At 33.6% G+C, this 21,033-nt stretch overlaps 1 protein-coding gene across 1 annotated transcript; it reads right to left on the bottom strand.

Annotated features, from left to right (window-relative positions):
* Positions 1-4,216: 4,216 nt before the first annotated feature.
* On the bottom strand, positions 4,217-6,700 carry LOC114367157 (transcription factor MYB41-like). Its single transcript, XM_028324266.1, has 3 exons — positions 6,200-6,700; positions 5,063-5,818; positions 4,217-4,529 (listed from the first exon to the last, which is right to left on the bottom strand). The coding sequence occupies exons 1-3, from the start codon at positions 6,463-6,465 to the stop codon at positions 4,493-4,495; spliced, it is 1,059 nt and encodes a 352-aa protein (XP_028180067.1). The 5' UTR covers positions 6,466-6,700; the 3' UTR covers positions 4,217-4,492.
* Between the last annotated feature and the right edge of the window lie 14,333 nt (positions 6,701-21,033).

A 21,033-nucleotide genomic window follows, 5' to 3' on the forward strand; every position in this document is an offset into this window, starting at 1 on the left:
TTTTGAATTGCTATTGATTTTTTTTTTCTTTGCTAAATGAAAAAGTTGTTAAAGAATATTCAGTAAAATTATCGGAATAAGGAAAACAGGATGTTGACTATTTTTGCCGCCCACACCTCTTTAGCTGTCTGAAGTCTGAATAACAGAGGAGAATGCTTAAAGAATTGGCGCAATATGATGAAACTCATAAATTATCCATAATACCAATTAAAATCCAATGTAGTAAGATACTGGATATTCACCTCTATTCATGCTTAACATCTGACAGGTCTCTGTGTGTGTGCGTTCTCTCTCTCTCTGTCTCTGTCTGACTCTCTGTGTGTGCTATAGTTTTTCTGGGGTTGGCTGTTCCTCACAGTGATCGAGGATTGGTAACTAAGATATATAAATGGAATACAGGAAAATGCAATAAGATTATCAGAATAAGAAAACAGGATCTTGACTATTTTTGCTGCCGACACCTCTTCAGGTGTCCGAAGTCTGAGTATCAGAAGAGAATGCTTAAAGATATGGGACACAAGATGATGAAACTTACAAATTATCTGTAATGCCAACTAAGATTCAATGTTTGTAAGATACTGGATATTCACACTCTCCATTCATGCTTAGCAGCTCACAGGTCTGTGTGTGTTCTTTCGCTTTATCTCTGTGTGTGCTATCCTGCCATAGTTGTTTTGGGATTGGCTGCTCCTCGCGGTGATCTAGGATTGGTAACTAATTAACTGGGTGTTTCAGTGTGTGTCTGTGACTGTGTCACTGCCTCTCTGTGTATGTCTGAGTGTGCTGTCCTGCCTTAGTTTGTTGGGGTTGGCTGCTTTTTGCGGTGATCTAGGATTGGTAACTAATTAACTGTCATATAAATGGAATACAGGAAAATTTCTATTGTTTGGCATTAAGAGATGTCCAATAATGCAAAAATTTCATCATGTACAGACTATATGATACTTTTCTGAAAGCTTAGGGTGTGTTTGGATTCCCATTTAGAATGGCTCAACTTGAGTCTCGGATGAATCAAAACATGACCTTTCCATTGATAATGATGTTTGGCATTGTGTTGGAAACATGACTCCAAGTTTTAGACTCGAGTCTCATTGAATCTGTTAGAAGTTTTAGACTTGCATGTGTTAGTTTTCTGTCCTGGGTTGAGACAGGACACAGGTTCGATGTTATTATAAACAGGTGAAAGACAGATATTTTATTTCAATTGCTTTAGTTTGACCAAACTGATTTTAATTTCCTTTTTAGATGCCTTGGGTGGATTTTCTCCTACTATTGGCAAGAGACTATACCTGGTGGCTTTTCATAATTGGTACTATATGGTATTTGTTGGCATGCTTTAAGAGGATATGTTAAAATAGATTTTTAATTATTTTTTTGGGTTTATGATTCGTACTTTTCATTTTATTTTCTAGTAACTATTGCAATGCGCATCTCTTTTAAGTTTTCTAGTGCTCATGTATCAGACTCCACTCCATTATGCAGTAGAAAATAACAGCGTTGCATTTTGATCTGTGCATTTGATGTACTCAATTATGTCAATGTATATCATTGATTTTCTAGTTGTGTTGTAATCGTATACTACCTATAAGCAATGACATTTTATCTTAAGGTTAAACTTAAGACATGCTTGTAATATTGCCCGATGTCATTGTTAATCCAATCCCTTCGGCAGACACGACATTCTTGCCTGTTATGATTTATTCTAGTTCTTCCAGTGTTACGAGTGTTTGTTCAGATTGAATGATTGAAACCTTTTAAAATTTTTATTCCCGCACGAATAGTGAGTTTGTTTCTGTCTACGTTGATAGCCACTGATTTTAATGTTTAAAATCTAACCTCGAATTGCCTTTTTGTTTGAGTTCAATTATTTTAAAGGCTTGATCACTCACTCTGCTGGGCACTTTCATTCGTGTATCATCTTTGTTCTGTTTTTTTGGTATTCTTAAATGAAGTGGACTTTTCTCTCTCAAAAAAATGAAGTGGGCTTTTATCATCTTTATCAACAATTGGTTAATACAAATAAAAAATAATTATTATAAACATTTTTGTATTTTTAATTTTAAAATAAAAGTCCATTATTTTAAATAATTCAAACAAAAAATTATCTTAAAATTATTTTAATATTAAAATATGTAATTGTAAAATTTATTTCATATAATTGATTGCATGCATAATTAACTATTTAAATAATCTCGAAAAATAATTCCATCCAACAAATTACAAATAGTAAATGCATTTACATTTTGTTTGATAGGATCCGGGAGATAACAGGGAAACTAAGAAAAGGAGAAGGAAATAGAAGGGATATGCAAACTTGAGCTTATTTGGTGAAAAGGGAAACATGATAGAAAGAAATTTAAAGTTGGTGGAGCCTATATTAAAAAATTAGTTAAAATCTAATTTTTATCTTTTCTATTTTATCCTATCCATATTTTTTGATCTTTTAACTATAAAATTGAGATAAATTGAGATAATTAGTTCCTATGTTTTTTAAAAAACGGGATTTTGGTCTCTCCATTAAATTTAATGGTTGACCGTTAACTTTTTGCTTTGATTGTTAAGTGAGTTGTAATTTTTGTTTTATTTTTTTTAATTAACATATTCATTGGTAGACCATTTAATTTTTAAAAAAATACGAAAGTTATGAACAGAACCCTAAAGTCTAATCTTCTCCCCCTCCTCTTCATCCTCCCCTACGGTGTTGATGTTTTTTTAAGCTTCATCTTCCCCTAAACTCCATCCCCTAAGCTTCATCTTGCTGGAATTACGAGGGCAGTGATAGAGGACAAAATTACGCAAGTAGAGTAGATATTTATCTTTCTATGGTAGTGAACATTCGAATATCAAATAATGGGAGTTTGGATTTTACCTTAGATGGCCTTCTCTAACACCCTTCTTCGGCGTTATTTTACATGTTTGAAGAAGTCGAAAGGACCTGGATGTGGAGCCCTACAACTTGCACTCATTGTGCCAGAATTCATAGGCAAAGTAGACGGATGCCATGGCAATCTGAGTCTCATAGTGAAGACAACGACACCATAATTGGTGCAGCACCTGCAGATAATGACAACAAGCAAAATGCAAGAAATAATGGAAGGTTCTTGGGGATGTTAACGTAGGAACTATGAGAGAAATATTATGTTTTTTATAAGGAAGTTCTTAACTTGATGTACTGAATTAAATAAATTTATGCCAAAACTAGTTTCATCTGGTCCAATAGTGAATCGTGTAAGTTGTTTTCGACTAGCTAATCAATCGGAATATCGGATGGAAACGTTGATGTTATAAATCATGTTTTTCTTTTATATTAAAATTTGTAATTTAATTATATTTATTCATTAATATATAAATTAAAAAAAAACTGCAGTACCCGATTCATCCACTTAACAGTCTAAGTAAAAAGTTAACAGTCAACTAATTAAATTTAATAGAGGCATCAAAATCCTCTATTTTAAAAATCAGTACATTAAATATCTCAATTTTATAATAGGAAGTCTAAAATTACGAAATAGATAAAATATAGAGATTAGAATTACATTTTAACCTAAAAAATTCAAATACTCAAAAAGAGGAATAATTTTGCTTTTAAACGAATATGACATAGAAGGATGAGCTTTCTTAGAATCAAATAGCTGGAGACTGTATAAAGTCACGATTGTTCTAGAAAAAAAGCTTTTGAAGGGAGGATTACTTGTGTCGTGTCCTTGATTAATTACTTCTCATTGCATCAAATCCCCTACCTAAAACATTATCTCAAAGGAGGCAGTTTCTTTAGTGTATTAGAAAACAAATGGGTGGTTGCATTGATGTGGCCCTTTGCATTTTTTTTTGTTTTTCTTTTTATCTTGTTCCAGACGTAAATAATTAATTAATCTGACCGAACAGTTGGTCTGGAATCTGGACAATTTTAATAATTCCAACGACAAATTGTCATTTGGATTAGCTTCTATCTTCTATTTGTTCATTTGATGTGATACTTAAGAGAGCAATATTTCATTAGTCGGCGAGAAATTTTGGTGACAAGGTTGACTTATTCATTATACTCGAAAAGTTAAAAGCTTATCTTCATGAATTAATTAGACCATCTCACTGGAGAAAACATCTAGAGGTTTTTGAGTTTGTCACAATATTTCAATAGCAGCAAAGAAAAATCACGTAACTGATCATATACATAGGCCCGAGAGATGTGAAGATATATTAAAAGAAATCCTTAGAATTTTGAATTGTAACTACAAAAGATGTTTTATTGAGAAAATAGAACCAAATCTTGTGAAGTACAAGTCTGTTTCTAGAAATACATAAAACTAAATATATAAATATGCATGTACGAGTGTATCTTTCATAGTATGTGTTTTGTATCCATGTATAAAAATAGAAATGAATCTAAACAATGAATTAAAAACCATGAATGAATAAAACTACGCATTTCTTTGGTACGTGATCTATATCCATAAGTTGATGGGATTATCCTGAAAGAGAACCGATGATTCTTCTACCACAAAATTGGTGACGCAGAAGTGGATGTCAAGCTGCAAAATAAAAAGGAAAATATCAGGTTAACTGAGAAAGATCGACGGTAAAAAAAAGTCTGAAAACATGTTATAAATTCTATAACTAATCAAAAGCTGAAAATGTGTTAAAATAATATAATATTATAATATGTATTAGAGGTTTTTAAGAAAAAAAAATTTAGATCTAAAATTTGTATAACTTTTTCTACAGATAGGAGAGATATAAGAAAATTATGGAGAAGTGTATGTATAATAAGATTGGTATTGTTGCTATAAGAATTATGCTCACAAAAATTAGCCAAGAAAACATATTAGGTTTGATGAAGCTGCAATCTCCCTTCTCGGTGATAACCTATAGAAAAATTATTATATGTTACAAGATTACTAGTCTTTACTAATCTTTACCCGTTGGGTAATTGAATTTTATTAATTCTTTCTTATAAATTAAAAAAATTTAGTTACTTATCACATTTAATTACTTATCAGAACCTAGAGCTATTAATATAAGAAAAAGTTGAAAAGATAAAAAGCAGTTGAGAATAGGGCTTTACTCTAGAATCTCTTTCCAATAGGAACCGCTTGTTTCATCGTCAAGCAACTTCTCCCAATCATCAAAGATTGTGTTGGAAGGTGACTCTGTTGACGTTTGAGCAGCTATATTACAGCCACTGTCCATTTGGTTGAAGGTTCCCATCTTTGGAGGGAATGCAACTAATGCAGGAAGAGGTGGATTTTCTGCTAGATTTTCACGTGAAGTAGTAGTGCTGTTAATTTTGTTGTAATCTTGTGGAATAGATCCACCATCTAAATCTGCCAATGATTTTGAAACATCATGCTGAGAGCACTGGCTTTGTGCTTGAGAGTATAAACCAGGGTTAGCATATTCTTCACTACCACTCAACACCACATGAGGCTCCTTATTAGTTTGGAGGGGGTTTATGCCATTCAGAAATAAAGGGTTGAGGTTGGGATTGGATAAGAGGTAAGGGTTATTATTTCCAATGTTAACAAATGAATTGTTGTTGATAAGTTGCAAAAGATTTTGCACAAGTTGTATTTTGGCTAGCTGAGTGATATCTGGCTGTAAACCTAGAGGCTTATTGCCCCAAGCAGTGCTAATGGCACTGCTCAAGTTTGACATGCCAAGCAACTGAGAAAGACTCATGAGGTGATTCAAGTCTGTCCTTGGCTTGTGAGTTTCTGGATCAATACCCATCTTCAGAAGCTTTTTCCTTATGTGAGTGTTCCAATAATTCTTTATCTCATTATCAGTTCTTCCTGGCAGATGTGCTGCAATCTTCGACCACCTACATGAAAAAAATAAAATAAAGTATATTACTAACATAGTTTTCAAATAGTTAACGGATATATATATATATATATATATATATATATATATATATATATATATATATATATATATATATATATATATTCATTCCAGCTTCAGAAAAAATTCTCTTTCATTTCTTGTTTTGATAAATAATTACAAAAACACTACCTTATTTTCATTTTATTTGTTATTTTCAAATTAAGATTGGTTTCATTATTTCCCATATGAATCATTAAAAAATAAGGTAAACTTTTTATTATATAAGTAATTAAAATAGAAAACGTTTTATCAAACTAAACAATATATGGTCATGTATATACACACACATAAAGTAATTAAGAAAACATGTACATACTTGTTTCCGAGAACTGAATGAAAGTTGATGATAATCCTCTCATCATCTTCACTGAACTTGCCTCTCTTGATATCAGGCCTCAGATAGTTTGTCCACCTTAATCTGCAGCTTTTGCCACACCTATTGAGACCAGCACGCTTTGGAAGTGTTCTCCAGCTGCCATGGCCATGTTTGCTGATATAATCAATCAGCTTCTCATCTTCTTCTGGCGTCCATGGCCCTTTCTTTACACTACTACTCTCCTCACAACACGGTGACCTTCCCATAATGCACTGGCACAACGAATATATTTTCCAAGGCAAAGAATAGTGTTAACAGTTATTAGCAGGTGTATATATGCTCTTGAGGAAAAGCTAAGTTTTAGGACCGTATAGAGTAGGTTAATTGCTCGTAATATTTGGTTTTATAGGTGCAGAGGGATGTGCAGATTCAACAAATGATGTCATCATTATTATTGTTTTTTCTATTAGGTTTAATTTTTTTTTCTTCTTTGAATTTGAGAGCAATCAAATGGGAAACATGTATATACCAGGGAAATGGCTTAATTTGGCAGTGGGAAAGAAGTTACCTAGAGATTACCCTTTGGCAATTTTCAGCCACGGAGAACTTTATTGGCAGATAAGATATAACGAAAATCAGGATTAGGTAGGGCAAGTGTCGTTTAAGCAGAAGGTAAGTTCATTGAATGTCCTAAAGTACCTACACATAATTAAGGTTTGAATCCGGTTTGAAATGTTCATTGTTTTTTTATTAAGCTATTGTGCCTTTGACCTGTTGATTCAACGTTTGAAGATCTTCGATACAATCGAGGCAAGAGCATAACAGAAAAACCTTTCTTTTCTTTTCTTTTTCTCAAGTAGTAGTATGCCATGAAGTGGCACTTTGGGGGGCTTATGAATTATGATATACTACAGTTGCATTGGGAAAACTACAAAAACAGAATTCACCATGCAAAAAGATTGAGTGTGCTAGCGCCAAATGAATTTAAAACGATTCTGTGTTATTATTATTTTTTAATCGGCAAAAAGTGTTTATGGTATTATCCTCCAATCATAATTAGAATTTTACCTTGCAAATTTACATTAACCTTTAATAAAAAACTTTATTAAGCAGATTATTGAGCCGAAAGTTCAATTCTAATTAAAAAGCAATATTAAAAACATCAATAAAACTGCATTTAAACTTTGTCCAGTTTAAATCTAGCGTAGGTAAAATTCATCTTATTCATTTGCTATATATATATATATATATATATATATATATATATATATATATATGAGATTCCTCAATTATGTCTTGTATTGATGGAAGAGTGCCTTTTTTCTACACTGTAATAAAATGAAAATTTGTTGTTTAATAAGCTTGTCATCAAATGATTGATTAGCGTGCCCTACCTTTTCAGTAAAATTCTGAAGTTTTATTGTAGTACAAACCTGAAATATTAATTGCACCATCAACTAGTCTTTCATATATATTGTAAAATGATTATGGACTTAAATAGATTTAGTTATATAGTATATTGAAGATCGAGATCTTAAATTATTCAGTCCTGCAACCTGTGATGATGAGACAATAATTTCTTTCTATGGTAGATTTTTCCATCCAAACTTCACATTTGACGATGTGGTACTATTTCCATGAGTTATGTATCTCAGGAATAAGATTTTGAAAAAACTAAAGGAAATTAACTATATTGGCGAATAAATAAAAAGTGCATATACAGTGCATTTTATGACATTGAAAATTTTTCTGAGGCTTGAAGTGCAAAACCCCCTAGCAAATAAGGTCTCATCGTGGGTCCATCCGAGCGCGTAGGTAGTGCAAGATCATTGTCGTAACTAACATGGATGCTTCTTATGGTTACTTCTTCACGCACATATCTTGAGTTATTCATTTTCAACAGTGTGGTCATCAACTTTGTCATTTTCTTCTTATATTTGCATGCCTCGAGTGTGTTGTCATGACGAACGTCTGCTTGCTAACAATTCTCAAGCAAGAACCATTCTCCACCTGCTCCTCATTCATTGTACTCGTTTCAAGATTCAAATTTCTCAGACGACGGAACAGTGTTTCCTCCACAATTACTACATAATATATAAAATATTCACTTTAAAACGAAGAGAAGAAGAGGGTGTGTGCATAAATTTCTCCAATTGCCTTTATTAATTAGGATATTGTAAAGATGATCCTCTATTAGTAGTTTTCTTTATTATTTTGGGTTTTTGTTGATAATACGATCCTTATACTTTAAATATTGAACAAAATTTAGTATAGTACGTACCCAATAAGCACGTCTATAGACAAAATTAAGAGCAATTAAGAGAGGAGATTTTCAATAAACATTGTCCAAATTAATGATGTTAAAGCTAACCCTATTACTCACAAGAGACAATTTATAATTTGTAATCAAATCATGTTCTATTATAATCACTTGAACCACTAGCCTGGGTTTTAGTGGTGGCGGGAGATTTGGGTACTGTAAACATAAAGTCGTACGTTCTAATTAAGAATGACAACGAGACGAGAAAAGTATGAGTAATGACTATTAAATTGCTTCGTTGGATGAAAAAAATTGTTTGTACCTTACAAGTCGGGTATTCATTTATCAAAATGTATATCTGGATATAAAAAAAAAAAAAACTATAGGTATCCATGGATACCTACTAAAAAAAATCACTTTAACTTTTTTATGTCCTTTTTCTTTTATAATATAATTGTGTAAGATATATTTTTTTGAAAAACAACAATTATTCAAATTATCTACATATTACTCTCTTTAAAGTATAAATTCAATTAAACTACACTCCAAAGCATAAGTTATCTATAAGCATATATTTTTTTGTTACATCTCTATAAGCATATCTTTATTAATAGAAATAATAAAAGGACATTTAAGTAAGTGTATATTAACGGGTAGTGGGTACTCATAAATATGGATGGTATGATATATCCATCTTCATACTGTTTATACTGTTTACAAACAAGCTAGTAGAGAAACAAATTATTAAATTATTCGTGAGTATTCATTTAAATATTTTTTTATTCAATTTTTACACTCTTACTTTTTGATATTTTTCTTTTGGGTGAATAGTTTTTGAAAGTGTGAAGCATTGTCATTTTAATCTTTTGAAAGAAATAATTTTTTTTAAAAATTCCACAAGTATAATTCGTTCCTCATTTTAATTTAAAATTCAAAAAGTCATGTAATTTAAATAATAATATCAACATATTTTTAGAGACTAAATAATAAGTAATTAAATTTAAGGATTAAAGTGAGAAGATATACTTTATAAAAAAATGACAATATATAACTTTATTTTGATTTTTTTAAAGATAAATGTGATAATGTTTTGCACTTTTAAAAACTAAAATGGTGGTTTATACCATTTTTGTTTTAAGGAAAAAGGCAAGAAGTTTATTATTAGTATTCTTTACTCGATCTATCACTACTAGAAAAAAGGTTTTTAAAGATAATTTTAATAAACTTTTAACGACGGTTGTAAAATCGTTTTTGAATGTAATGACGTTGAAAATAATTGACAATTATGATGATTTTAGAATAACTGTCTTAAACCAAGATGACATCAGGACCAAAAGGAAAAGGAAAAGAACACAATGCACACAATATGACACAGTATTCAAGAGTGAAATTTACAATTCAAAAACTTTGTTTAATAAGATCAGTTTTTTTGGACTCCCAATGTCCTCCATTGTTGATAAGGATCCTTTTCATTCTTTAGGCATCATCATTACTAGGTAAAAAAAGGATTTCTACGAAAAAGGAATTTCTACTAAGTACATTTAGGGTTTAAAAAACACAAATTGATAATATGAAATACACATAAATAAGGGTGCACAAATATAGCAGAAATTAAACTTAGGAACACTCTTCAAATATTCCTACTTTTTAAATGAGAGGCAAAGAAACTTGGAAACAATACTGGCCACAATGAACTAAAGGGGAATCCGCTAGCTATGGAGACCTTGGGAGTGCCAAACGACAACGGAGCTTGCGGCACACTATCGACGTCACGATGGAGGGAACAAGGTGACAACGGAGGTTATGACACGGCGGAGGGAACACGAGGTGAAAATGCAACAGAAGTTCAGCAACAAGCTTTACTCATGCATGATGAACAAGCTAGCTAGGTATGGACCTTCAAAACTGAAAATAATCAAAATAAAAATGGCATCACTTCAAAGATGGGTGATTAACAAAACCGTAGTAATCTATATGTGAATAAAGGCGATTTTTATAAAATCTCCTTTGTAACATACATGTCAAAGACGGTTTTATAAAAATCGTCATTAACGACTTTATGTAGTTGGTATTAATTACAAAAATACCACCGCATCATGTATTACATCCGTTTTTAAATAACTGATGTAGATAAACGTGAAAGCCTACTTTTCTAGTAATGTATTCTTTAATTTTTCGTATAAAAGTGCATGAGATTAGCTAGTAAGAAAGGATAATTTCCCCATATAAGTATTATTTACAGAAGATATGGTTATTTTTACACTAGAACCAAATTGCCAACCTCAAAACGTCATTTAACCCAATGATTGGTTGATACGAATGCACTCAATCTAAATAGTTTCTAACCCAAGTTCAACATTAATTGTGCATGTGGAGCACCGTGTGGTGCACAAATATTGAAAACACGTATCCATTTCAGACACATTACACATAAGGTAGCTAGGAAAAGGTATCAGAAAAAATTGTGAACAGATAAAATGTCATTAAGTTACGGATACGAGATCGAATTAGAGGGACACGTACATCTCAAAATAAAATGTTTGATATTTTATTGATAACAGTTTGATTCTGACCTCTCAAAAAGTCATAATGTCGAGGCTTGATATGCTCGTCAAAGAGGCAGTGACATCATAACCTAGATTTGTCAACCATAAAATGTGAACTTGGTAAGATATGCCGGCAATTCTTCAACTTCTTACCTCATTAATTTACTTTCAATTTTATTTTAAGCTCATTTGGATGACCAACCTTACAGTACACAACAGCTAAAATATGACAATACATAAGTCAAAAGGTAAGAATATTGAAATTAGAAGCAACGAAGCTATGGAGTATGTATAGACTCTGCCAAAGTTTTTAAGGACATTTATGAACTGTTTTACTAATCAAACTTGGTTTCATCCAACAAGAATAAGAATAATAAATATTGTTAAATTTCTACAAATTAACACTATAAATTATTAATTTATCCAAAATAATAATTTTTGTCCCTATTTATATTAGTCAATTTCGATAAATTTTTAGAAAAACTTTTATATCAGAGATTAATTATATTTTTGGTTCTAAGTTTTTTACAAATTTTATCTTTAGTCCATAACAAAATTTTAACATTGATAATCCAATAACTTGACATATTATCCAGAAATCTGAAAAGGATATCATATATATTTTTATTTTTATTTTATAAATTATGTTTTTAATTTCTCAGACTAGTTGATGACGTTATAATAGTTGATTAGGGAATACAAACGCAGATTACCAAAGTTAAAGGACAAAAATGCTAGAAAATTTATTTAGGAATTATAAGTAAAATTTGCAAAAGAATTAAGGAACAAAAACACAATTAAGTCTTATATTATAAATTTATAGTTGCACCAATTTTGTAAATTGATTGTTATCTAAACTCATAAATATAATTAAAAAAATTCAGTAAAATATGAATCTATTGCTCTTTTTTCATTCATGAAATTGAAATGTAAGTGGATTTCAAATAGAAAATATTAAAAATTAATGTAAAGAGTGTTGCGACAATGAGTGTTTTCTTTTGCATTATTGGTTCAAAAGATAGCAAATCATTCTCAGCTTCATTCTTAACAAGATTTTTCAATAACACCAATCACAACTTCTTCTAACCTTAATTCCTTTGAACATTAATCATTTTTACCTGAGTTATCTAAATAATTAACACCCATTTTATTATGTTAACTAAAGTTATCAATTATTTTTCAATCTCAGGATAAAATGTCTTTCAAAAGTTGTTTCACGCAAGCTCCTTTGCACAAACATATGTGATTGATTAAGATTAAAAGTTAGTTAATAATAATATAGTAACTTAAGATTATTTTTTTAAAAAAAAGTCAGAAAAATGCACTTGACTTCAAGTTCTTATAATAATAAAAAAAAGTTTTCACTTGCTACATTATATTATATTAGATAAAATCTCAATCAGATCCGACTAGTAAAGAATAAACACATCCAATTAAATTCAAACACGTGAGTTTTAGTTTCTTAATCATATAGTTAGATTTCACTTATACAAATGCATATATTAACAGTGTGTTTGGTACTATATCAATTATTATGTGATGTGCGTAACTGCGTATGCTTGAAGTAAGAAGAGTTGTTTCGTCGAATTTCAGGTCTCGGTCGACGTGGAGAGAGTGCCCGATCCTCGTAAAATAATTGTTTTTAAACACGCACTAAGTGTGTTATATTTACATTTCTTTAGAACTTTATCTAAAATAAATTTATGCAACATGAAGAGAGAGCGAGGGAGAAAAACCTGCTTTTTTTTTTCTTAGAAACTAAAACTTATCAGAAACGGAGGGCGATGGATTTTTATGCGAAAATTGCAAGTGAAATAATTAAGCAAGTAAAAAAGGAAAACTTTTAATATACAGTAATCTTAAATATTCATATTAATTAGCATATAGAGAAAATTTTTGTTGTTTATGATAATTTTATTCAATTCAAATAGGATAACTTTTAGTTAAAAAACACGTGGGCTCTAAAAAAGAGGGTACAAATAAAAGTTCTTTATTTTTTCTCTAGCTTTTATAATTTGTAGACCACCTCTCCATCACTATCTTGAAAGGAATAGTTATAGTTAAGTCGTTACACAACAATCCAAAAAAAAAAGGAGAGAATGTAATGAATCTTCAAGTGGAGCTCCAACAACATGCATGCTTAATAAATTTTTGAGACTAAAATCTTCTTAAAAAAGAATAATTATTTAAATTTCTCTAATATATGATCAAATTTTCGGCTGCTGTTGGAGAAGCATAAGAGAATTTGAGTTCCTTATAGACATACCATAATAGGCGGCTCAGAAGTCAGACCCACCAATTAGCTAGTATACTATAAATAAATTAAAGTACAAAATTTCTATTCTTGTGCATGTATTATATAGCTGTCTCTCTATAATTAACAGAGAGAAATACGATACAAGTGATATAATAGAAATAAAATGAGACAACAAAATTATAAAAAAAAAGTGAAGAAAAAATGAGTATAAAATAATATAATGTTCATAAATTAAACTATTTATAACTGAAGATTAATTAAGTGGCACTCGAACGCTTCTTAGTGCAGCAAAATCCTATATCTGAATTATGTGAGCAGAGCTGTCGCAAAATTTTAGGTTCGGGTAATCGAACATACATGTACATTCATGTGAAACAGGTTAGGTTTTTCAGCTTATTACATGAATTAAAATTATAACTGATGTAAAAATTCTCTTAAAACTAATCTCTCAACATCCGTTAATATTATAACCAATGTAAAAATTTCTCTTAAAACTAGTCACTCACACACCCAACACTCCAAAAACCAACGACGATAGCACAAACTAACAACAAAACACTATAGTTTCTCAGCTAAAACAAAAAAGGAAAAACCAGCAAAGGCATGTGCAAAGAAGAAGAATCCACAACTAGAAACAAAGTTGTTCTAGCTCAGTTCTGGTGAGTTGTGGTTGAATTCTGTTGAGCCACGGCTAAGTTCTAGTCAGCTATGGCTAAGTTTCGATGAGTTCTCTACCTCTCTTCTTTTGTTCCTCGACTCTGACAATAAGTCAGTCGAGTCCAATGTGTTTTGTGTATCAGTGTATGGAGTGATTGAAAACATATCTTGTTGTGCTTTCTTTGGGTCTATATATACATATTCAACCTTGAGGAGGTTACACTAACTAACTGATCTTCTAAGCATCGTGCGTGATTGTGGGAGCTAGTGGTCATCACTAGCTGAGTAATTGTCCGAGTTCATGGGTTGTACGGTACAAAAGTGATTTAGTTAATTTATCCCTAAGACTCGTTGAACCATGCATTTGAGTTTAGAAACTCGAAACCAAACACATAATTGGAATATTCTGTGAAATTTCCCCTTTGATCTAGCGAGACACAATTTATTGGAAATCTGAGGAAGAAGAAAAATCCTCGCAAAGAAAAAAATCAATGAAAGGAAGTTTAAAATTAAAACGAAGTGAAGAGAAATCGAGAGAGAAGGAAGAGGAAGCTCATCAATCAAAGAGAGTTTGGATTGCGATTGGAAGCCCCGAGAGAGGGATCTTGTGCTAGTGAAGTGGTCCATGAAGAGAAAAGGATGATTGTGTTGTTGAGGACGAGCTTGAGTCTTAGTTTCGATCACCATTGAAGGAAGAGAAATTTGTGATCTCTATGTTCCTGCTTGAGTCTCAGTTTTGATCATGTCCTCATTCAAACCCCAACTCACCTAAATCAAGACTCTAAGTGTTGCTGCCATAGGCTCCGCTGCCACCGGTCGCGATAGCTAGAGGCTACTTCAACCAAACCTCCATCGCAAGACGAGTTGATCTTAGGGGTGAGGAGAGGGATTTGGGGTTGAATGCGGTCCATTCAAGAGAGAGAGAGAAATGGGGGGGTTAGTGTTTTAATTCGTGGTGGCTTCTAATTTGCTACTGGATTGTTTACGTGCATGGTCATCAAAAATGTAGTTTTGGATATATTCGAATCTATCTTTGTCAAAATTTTGACACATTTAATTTTGCACGAAAAACATACTAAAATTTTTTGAACGACGAATTTCAAACATTTTAATATTTATAGAGACAAAAAAGATATTTTAACCTATAATTTTTTAGTAATTAATTATATTGATTAGGTAGTTACCTATAGGATATAAAGTCGTGCAAAAACTTGTTACTATAACATAAGCAAGCATTCTATATAATCTATCTACCTGGCCATATGCATTTATCAAATATTTCAAATATGATATTAATTTATATCGGTTAAAACCAATGAGAGCCAATGGTTTTTCCCAAACAATGGCAATTGTATCGGTTATTGTATGTCACTTATCTATCCTATTCTTTTTTTGAAGTTGCATAATTTTTTTCAACTAAATAATCTCAATACACTTTATTAGTAACTTAAAAGATTGACTTAGTGATATAAAATTTCATTGTATTCACATATGTGAAAATAATCTATTTAACATGAGAATTCATGTTCGATTCTCATCATGTACAAAATTCTCTTGGGTCAATGAGAATCATGCATCGTGAACGAGATTAATTAGTCTTTAATCTAGTAGATTTGGGAAAAACATGTAGTCTGTAATTAGTGTAATTAATACATATAACTAATCATCTTAAAGCGCATAAGAGAATTGCACCAATTAAGTATGACGAGGTTGTTTAATACATTTTTACTTAGGATAAGTTAGAAAATCTTTTTTTTTTCTCTTTTTCTTTCTCAATATTTTTGTTTTGCTATAAAATACATTTTTAGTTCTTTATATTTTGGATTATATTCAATTTATTCTTTATGTTTTTAAAGTAATTCAAAGTGATTTTTTGAAATAATCATTGTTCTTGATTTTGAGGCTTAATTTTGAATCATTGTTTAACTAATTTGAGATATTTTGTGAAAAATGAACCCGAAAGTAGAGGGTGTATTTTGTGAGGTGTGTTTTGAATTTAGGAAAGTAACAACAACAATGTTCAAGTGTTACTGTAATCATATACCCTAAAAATGTAGGTTAAAATAAAAAATTGATCCTTATTTTAACAGAATTTTTTATTTAGTTTTAGTAAATAAAAAAACAATACTTTTTGTTCCTACTTAAAAACAGTTTTTTTAATAGTAATAATGAAATTTAAACAATATTATATTTGGTTTTAGTCATAAAAAATACTATATTTTGGTTTTAGGCACTATGAAAATAATTCTAACATTGTTATAACTTTAATAAACAGTAGAAACTGATTTGGAATTAAATTTTTACGTAAAGACCAAACTGAAAAAAAAAATCACTTAGGAACTAAACAAAAACTAGCATCGGATACAGGAAGTAAATTTATAATTTAACAAAAAATGTACTATTAATGATCGCAAGAAAATTTACAGAGATAGAAAACTCAACATAGGCTACAAAATTTATTGATCCTTGAAGTTATATTTCAGACATAGCGAGACAAAATGTATCATATAGTTCACGTGAGACTGTGAGAGTCCAGTAAAAGCAGTTCTACAGTCCAGCATGAGGATGTTCTTAGCAATATAACAGCATCAGTTAGGTAGTTAGATTAGTTGAGTTAGTTAGCTTTCGGTTATAACAACCATACATCATGTGTATATAAGCTTTTACTGTCAATGAGATAAGACAAGAGCTGAAGCTGATCTTTTCCTCTGAAATGTTCAAGCACTCCTTCTCTTCCCTTATGATTTTATAGCTTTCTTATGGTATCAGAGCTCTTCTAGAGAAGAGTTCTGCTGCGCATTCTTTCATTATCCACCATGAACGAATCATCCATTAGCAACATGGAGAGTTACCTCTACCTCCATCCAAGCGAGAACCCGGCTACCGCCCTCGTTTCCCCAGTCCTAGACTCAACCAACTACCACTCATGGAGCAGGTCTATGGTCACTGCATTGAGTGCCAAGAACAAAGTGGAGTTCATAGATGGCAGCGCCCCTGAACCTCTAAAAACGGATAGAATGCATGGAGCATGGCGTCGATGTAATAATATGGTTGTCTCGTGGATAGTTCATTCGGTGGCCAACTCCATACGTCAGAGCATACTTTGGATGGACAAAGCCGAGGAAATCTGGCGCGATCTGAAATCAAGATACTCTCAGGGAGATCTTCTACGCATATCCGACCTTCAACAAGAAGCTTCGACGATGAAGCAAGGCTTGCTCACAGTGACTGAATATTTCACACGATTACGCGTTATTTGGGACGAAATCGAGAATTTTAGACCCGATCCCATCTGTTCATGCAATATAAGATGTTCCTGCAATGCATTCACCATTATCGCACAGCGGAAACTCGAGGATAGGGCCATGCAGTTTCTGCGAGGTCTGAATGAACAGTATGCAAATATACGATCTCACGTTCTTCTCATGGATCCTATACCCGCTATCTCCAAGATTTTCTCCTATGTGGCTCAACAGGAAAGACAATTACTGGGCAACGCCGGACCAGGTATTCATTTCGAACCCAAAGATATCTCTATAAACGCTGCTAAGACCATCTGCGACTTCTGTGGATGTATTGGTCACTTAGAAAGTACATGTTATAAGAAGCATGGAATGCCCTCTAATCACGATACTAGAAACAAGAATAATGGAAGAAAAGCTTGCACTCATTGCGGCAAGATGGGGCACACTGTGGATGTGTGTTATCGAAAACACGGGTACCCGCCGGGTTATAAGCCTTACGGTGGAAGAACCACTGTAAACAATGTCGTGGCAGTTGAAAGCAAAGCTAACGAAGATCAAGCTCAGCATCACGAGGCTCATGATTTTGTTCGCTTCTCCCCCGAGCAGTACAAGGCACTTCTAGCCTTAATCCAGGAGCCATCCGCAAGGAACACGACAATCTCTCAACCCAAACAGGTGGCTTCAATCTCATCATGCATCAATACTCCGACAAACCCAGGTATGTCTCTTTCTTTCAGAACGCCTCCCATCTCTTGGATATTAGATTCAGGAGCTACAGATCATGTGACTTACTCTCTACACAACCTCCATTCCCATAAAAGAATCAATCCAATCACGGTGAAACTCCCGAATGGCCAGTGTGTTCATGCAACTCACTCAGGAACTGTTCAACTTTCATCAAACATCATCTTACAAGATGTTCTTTACATTCCTTCTTTTACATTCAACATCATTTCGATATCAAAGCTTGTGTCTTCTGTTGATTGCGAATTGATCTTCTCTTCTACATCGTGTGTATTGCAGGAAATGAACAACCATATGAGGATTGGTATAGTTGAAGCAAAACATGGTCTCTACCATTTAATACCTGCTCAGTTGACCACCAAAACCGTAAACTCCACCATTACTCACCCTCGATGTAATGTGATTCCTATAGATCTTTGGCATTTTAGGCTAGGTCACCCATCAGCTGAAAGGATACAATGTATGAAAGCTTATTATCCCCTTCTCAGAAATAATAAGAACTTTGTTTGCAACACATGTCATCACGCGAAACAAAAGAAATTGCCTTTTTCTCTTAGTAATTCACATGCATCTCACATTTTTTATTTACTTCACATGGATATATGGGGCCCGTGTTCTAAACCATCCATGCATGGGCATAAATACTTCTTAACTATAGTTGACGACTGTTCACGCTTCACATGGGTTCATCTCATGAAATCCAAAGCTGAAACCCGACAAATAATCATGAATTTCATTACATTCATTGAAACACAATACGATTGCAAAGTTAAGATCATCAGAAGTGATAATGACATTGAATTCTCCATGCATCATTACTATGCATCAAAGGGCATCATACATCAGACCACGTGCGTTGAAACTCCAGAACAAAACGGAATTGTAGAACGAAAGCACCAGCACCTTCTCAATGTCACACGTGCACTTTTGTTTCAGGCAAGTCTACCACCTAGCTTCTGGTGTTACGCCTTGCCACACGCCACACACTTGATTAATTGCATTCCCACACCATATTTGCATAATATTTCACCCTATGAAAAGCTACATAAACACCCTTGTGACATTTCTAACCTTCGTGTTTTCGGGTGTCTATGCTACATAAATACACTCAAAGCAAACAGGCAAAAGCTTGATGCTAGGGCACATCCATGCATATTCATCGGCTTTAAAATGCATACGAAGGGATATCTTGTGTATGATTTACATTCTAATGATGTTAGTGTCTCTCGAAATATCACGTTTTATGAGGACCATTTTCCTTATTACTCTGAAACCCAGCATATACACTCAGAATATTCAGCTCCCTCACCGGAACCCTTCTCCGACAAAATCAGTGACCCACAAACAGAAAGTCACCCATCACAACCCGTGATCTCTGTACCACCATCCAATGAACCTGCAAATGATCACCCTCCTTCAAACCTTAGACGATCCACAAGAACCAAAAATGCCCCAACGTATCTCCAAGATTACCACAGAGAGCTTGCTTCATCTACACCAAATACTTCAATGGTTGTTCGTTATCCACTTAGTTCTGTACTTTCTTATTCACGCTTGTCTCCTGCACATAGGAACTTTGTCATGAACATTTCCTCCATAGCAGAGCCTACCTCATATGCCGAAGCCTCTCGCCATGACTGCTGGATTAAGGCAATGGAGGCCGAGTTACGAGCTCCTCAGTCGAACAAAACATGGCGACTCACACCTCTTCCTTCTCACAAGACGGCTATTGGGTGCAGATGGGTATACAAAATAAAGTATCGGGCAGATGGATCCATCGAAAGGTATAAAGCGCGGCTGGTTGCAAAGGGATACACCCAAATGGAAGGGTTAGATTATCTTGACACTTTTTCTCCGGTAGCAAAGCTCACCACGGTGCGTCTTCTTCTTGCAATTGCAGCACTCAACCAGTGGTGTTTACGGCAGCTAGACGTTAATAATGCATTCCTCCATGGAGAACTTGACGAGGAGGTGTATATGCAAATACCTCCAGGACTTTCTGTTGACAACCCAAAGCTTGTATGTCGCCTCCAAAAGTCCCTTTATGGCCTTAAACAAGCCAGCAGACAATGGTTCATGAAGTTGTCAAGCTTCTTAACCTCTCATGGCTTCCACCAGTCAAATGCGGATCACTCTCTCTTCTTGCGGTTTACCGGAGACATCACCACCATACTTCTCGTTTACGTGGATGACATCATTCTCACAGGAAATAGCATGGCAGAAATACAAACGATGATCACCCTCTTAGACTCTGAGTTTAAGATCAAAGATCTTGGGGACTTAAAGTTCTTTCTTGGGCTCGAAATCGCACGTAGCTCGCAGGGAATACACTTATGCCAACGCAAGTATACATTAGACATTTTGAGTGTCTCGGGAATGCTGGGATGCAAGCCCAACTCAACACCAATAGATTATTCTACAAAGCTACAGGCAGATTCGGGAAGCCCTCTCTCAGCTGAGTCTTCTTCCTTTTATCGGAGATTGATAGGTAAACTAATATACCTTACCAACACGAGACCCGATATAACGTATGCTGTTCAACAACTTAGCCAGTACATGGCCGCCCCCACCAATGCTCATCTTCAAGCCGCTTTTCGGATTCTCCGATACCTCAAGAGTTCTCCGGGATCTGGTATCTTCTTCGCTGCCACAAGCACCGCACAACTCCGAGCATTTAGTGACTCGGATTGGGCAGGATGCAAAGACTCAAGAAAGTCCACTACCGGTTACTTAGTTTACTTTGGTTCTTCTCTGGTTTCTTGGCAATCCAAGAAGCAGCCAACTGTGTCACGAAGTTCCTCCGAAGCCGAATACCGTGCTCTCGCTTCGACTACTTGCGAACTACAATGGCTGACTTTCCTGCTTCAAGACTTTCATGTCCCATTCGTTCAACCAGCAACATTATACTGTGACAATCAGTCAGCAATCCAAATAGCCACTAATCCCGTTTTCCACGAACGAACTAAACATATTGAGATAGATTGCCATATTGTTCGACAAAAGCTTAACTCAGGTCTCATAAAGCTCCTTCCGGTTTCGTCATCTTTACAACTAGCAGATATATTCACCAAAGCCCTTTCACCCGCTGTTTTTCGGCATCTTTGTAACAAGCTGGGAATGATGAA

This window comes from Glycine soja, chromosome 9 (assembly GCF_004193775.1).
Source record: "Glycine soja cultivar W05 chromosome 9, ASM419377v2, whole genome shotgun sequence".
Classification (NCBI taxonomy): domain Eukaryota; kingdom Viridiplantae; phylum Streptophyta; class Magnoliopsida; order Fabales; family Fabaceae; genus Glycine; species Glycine soja.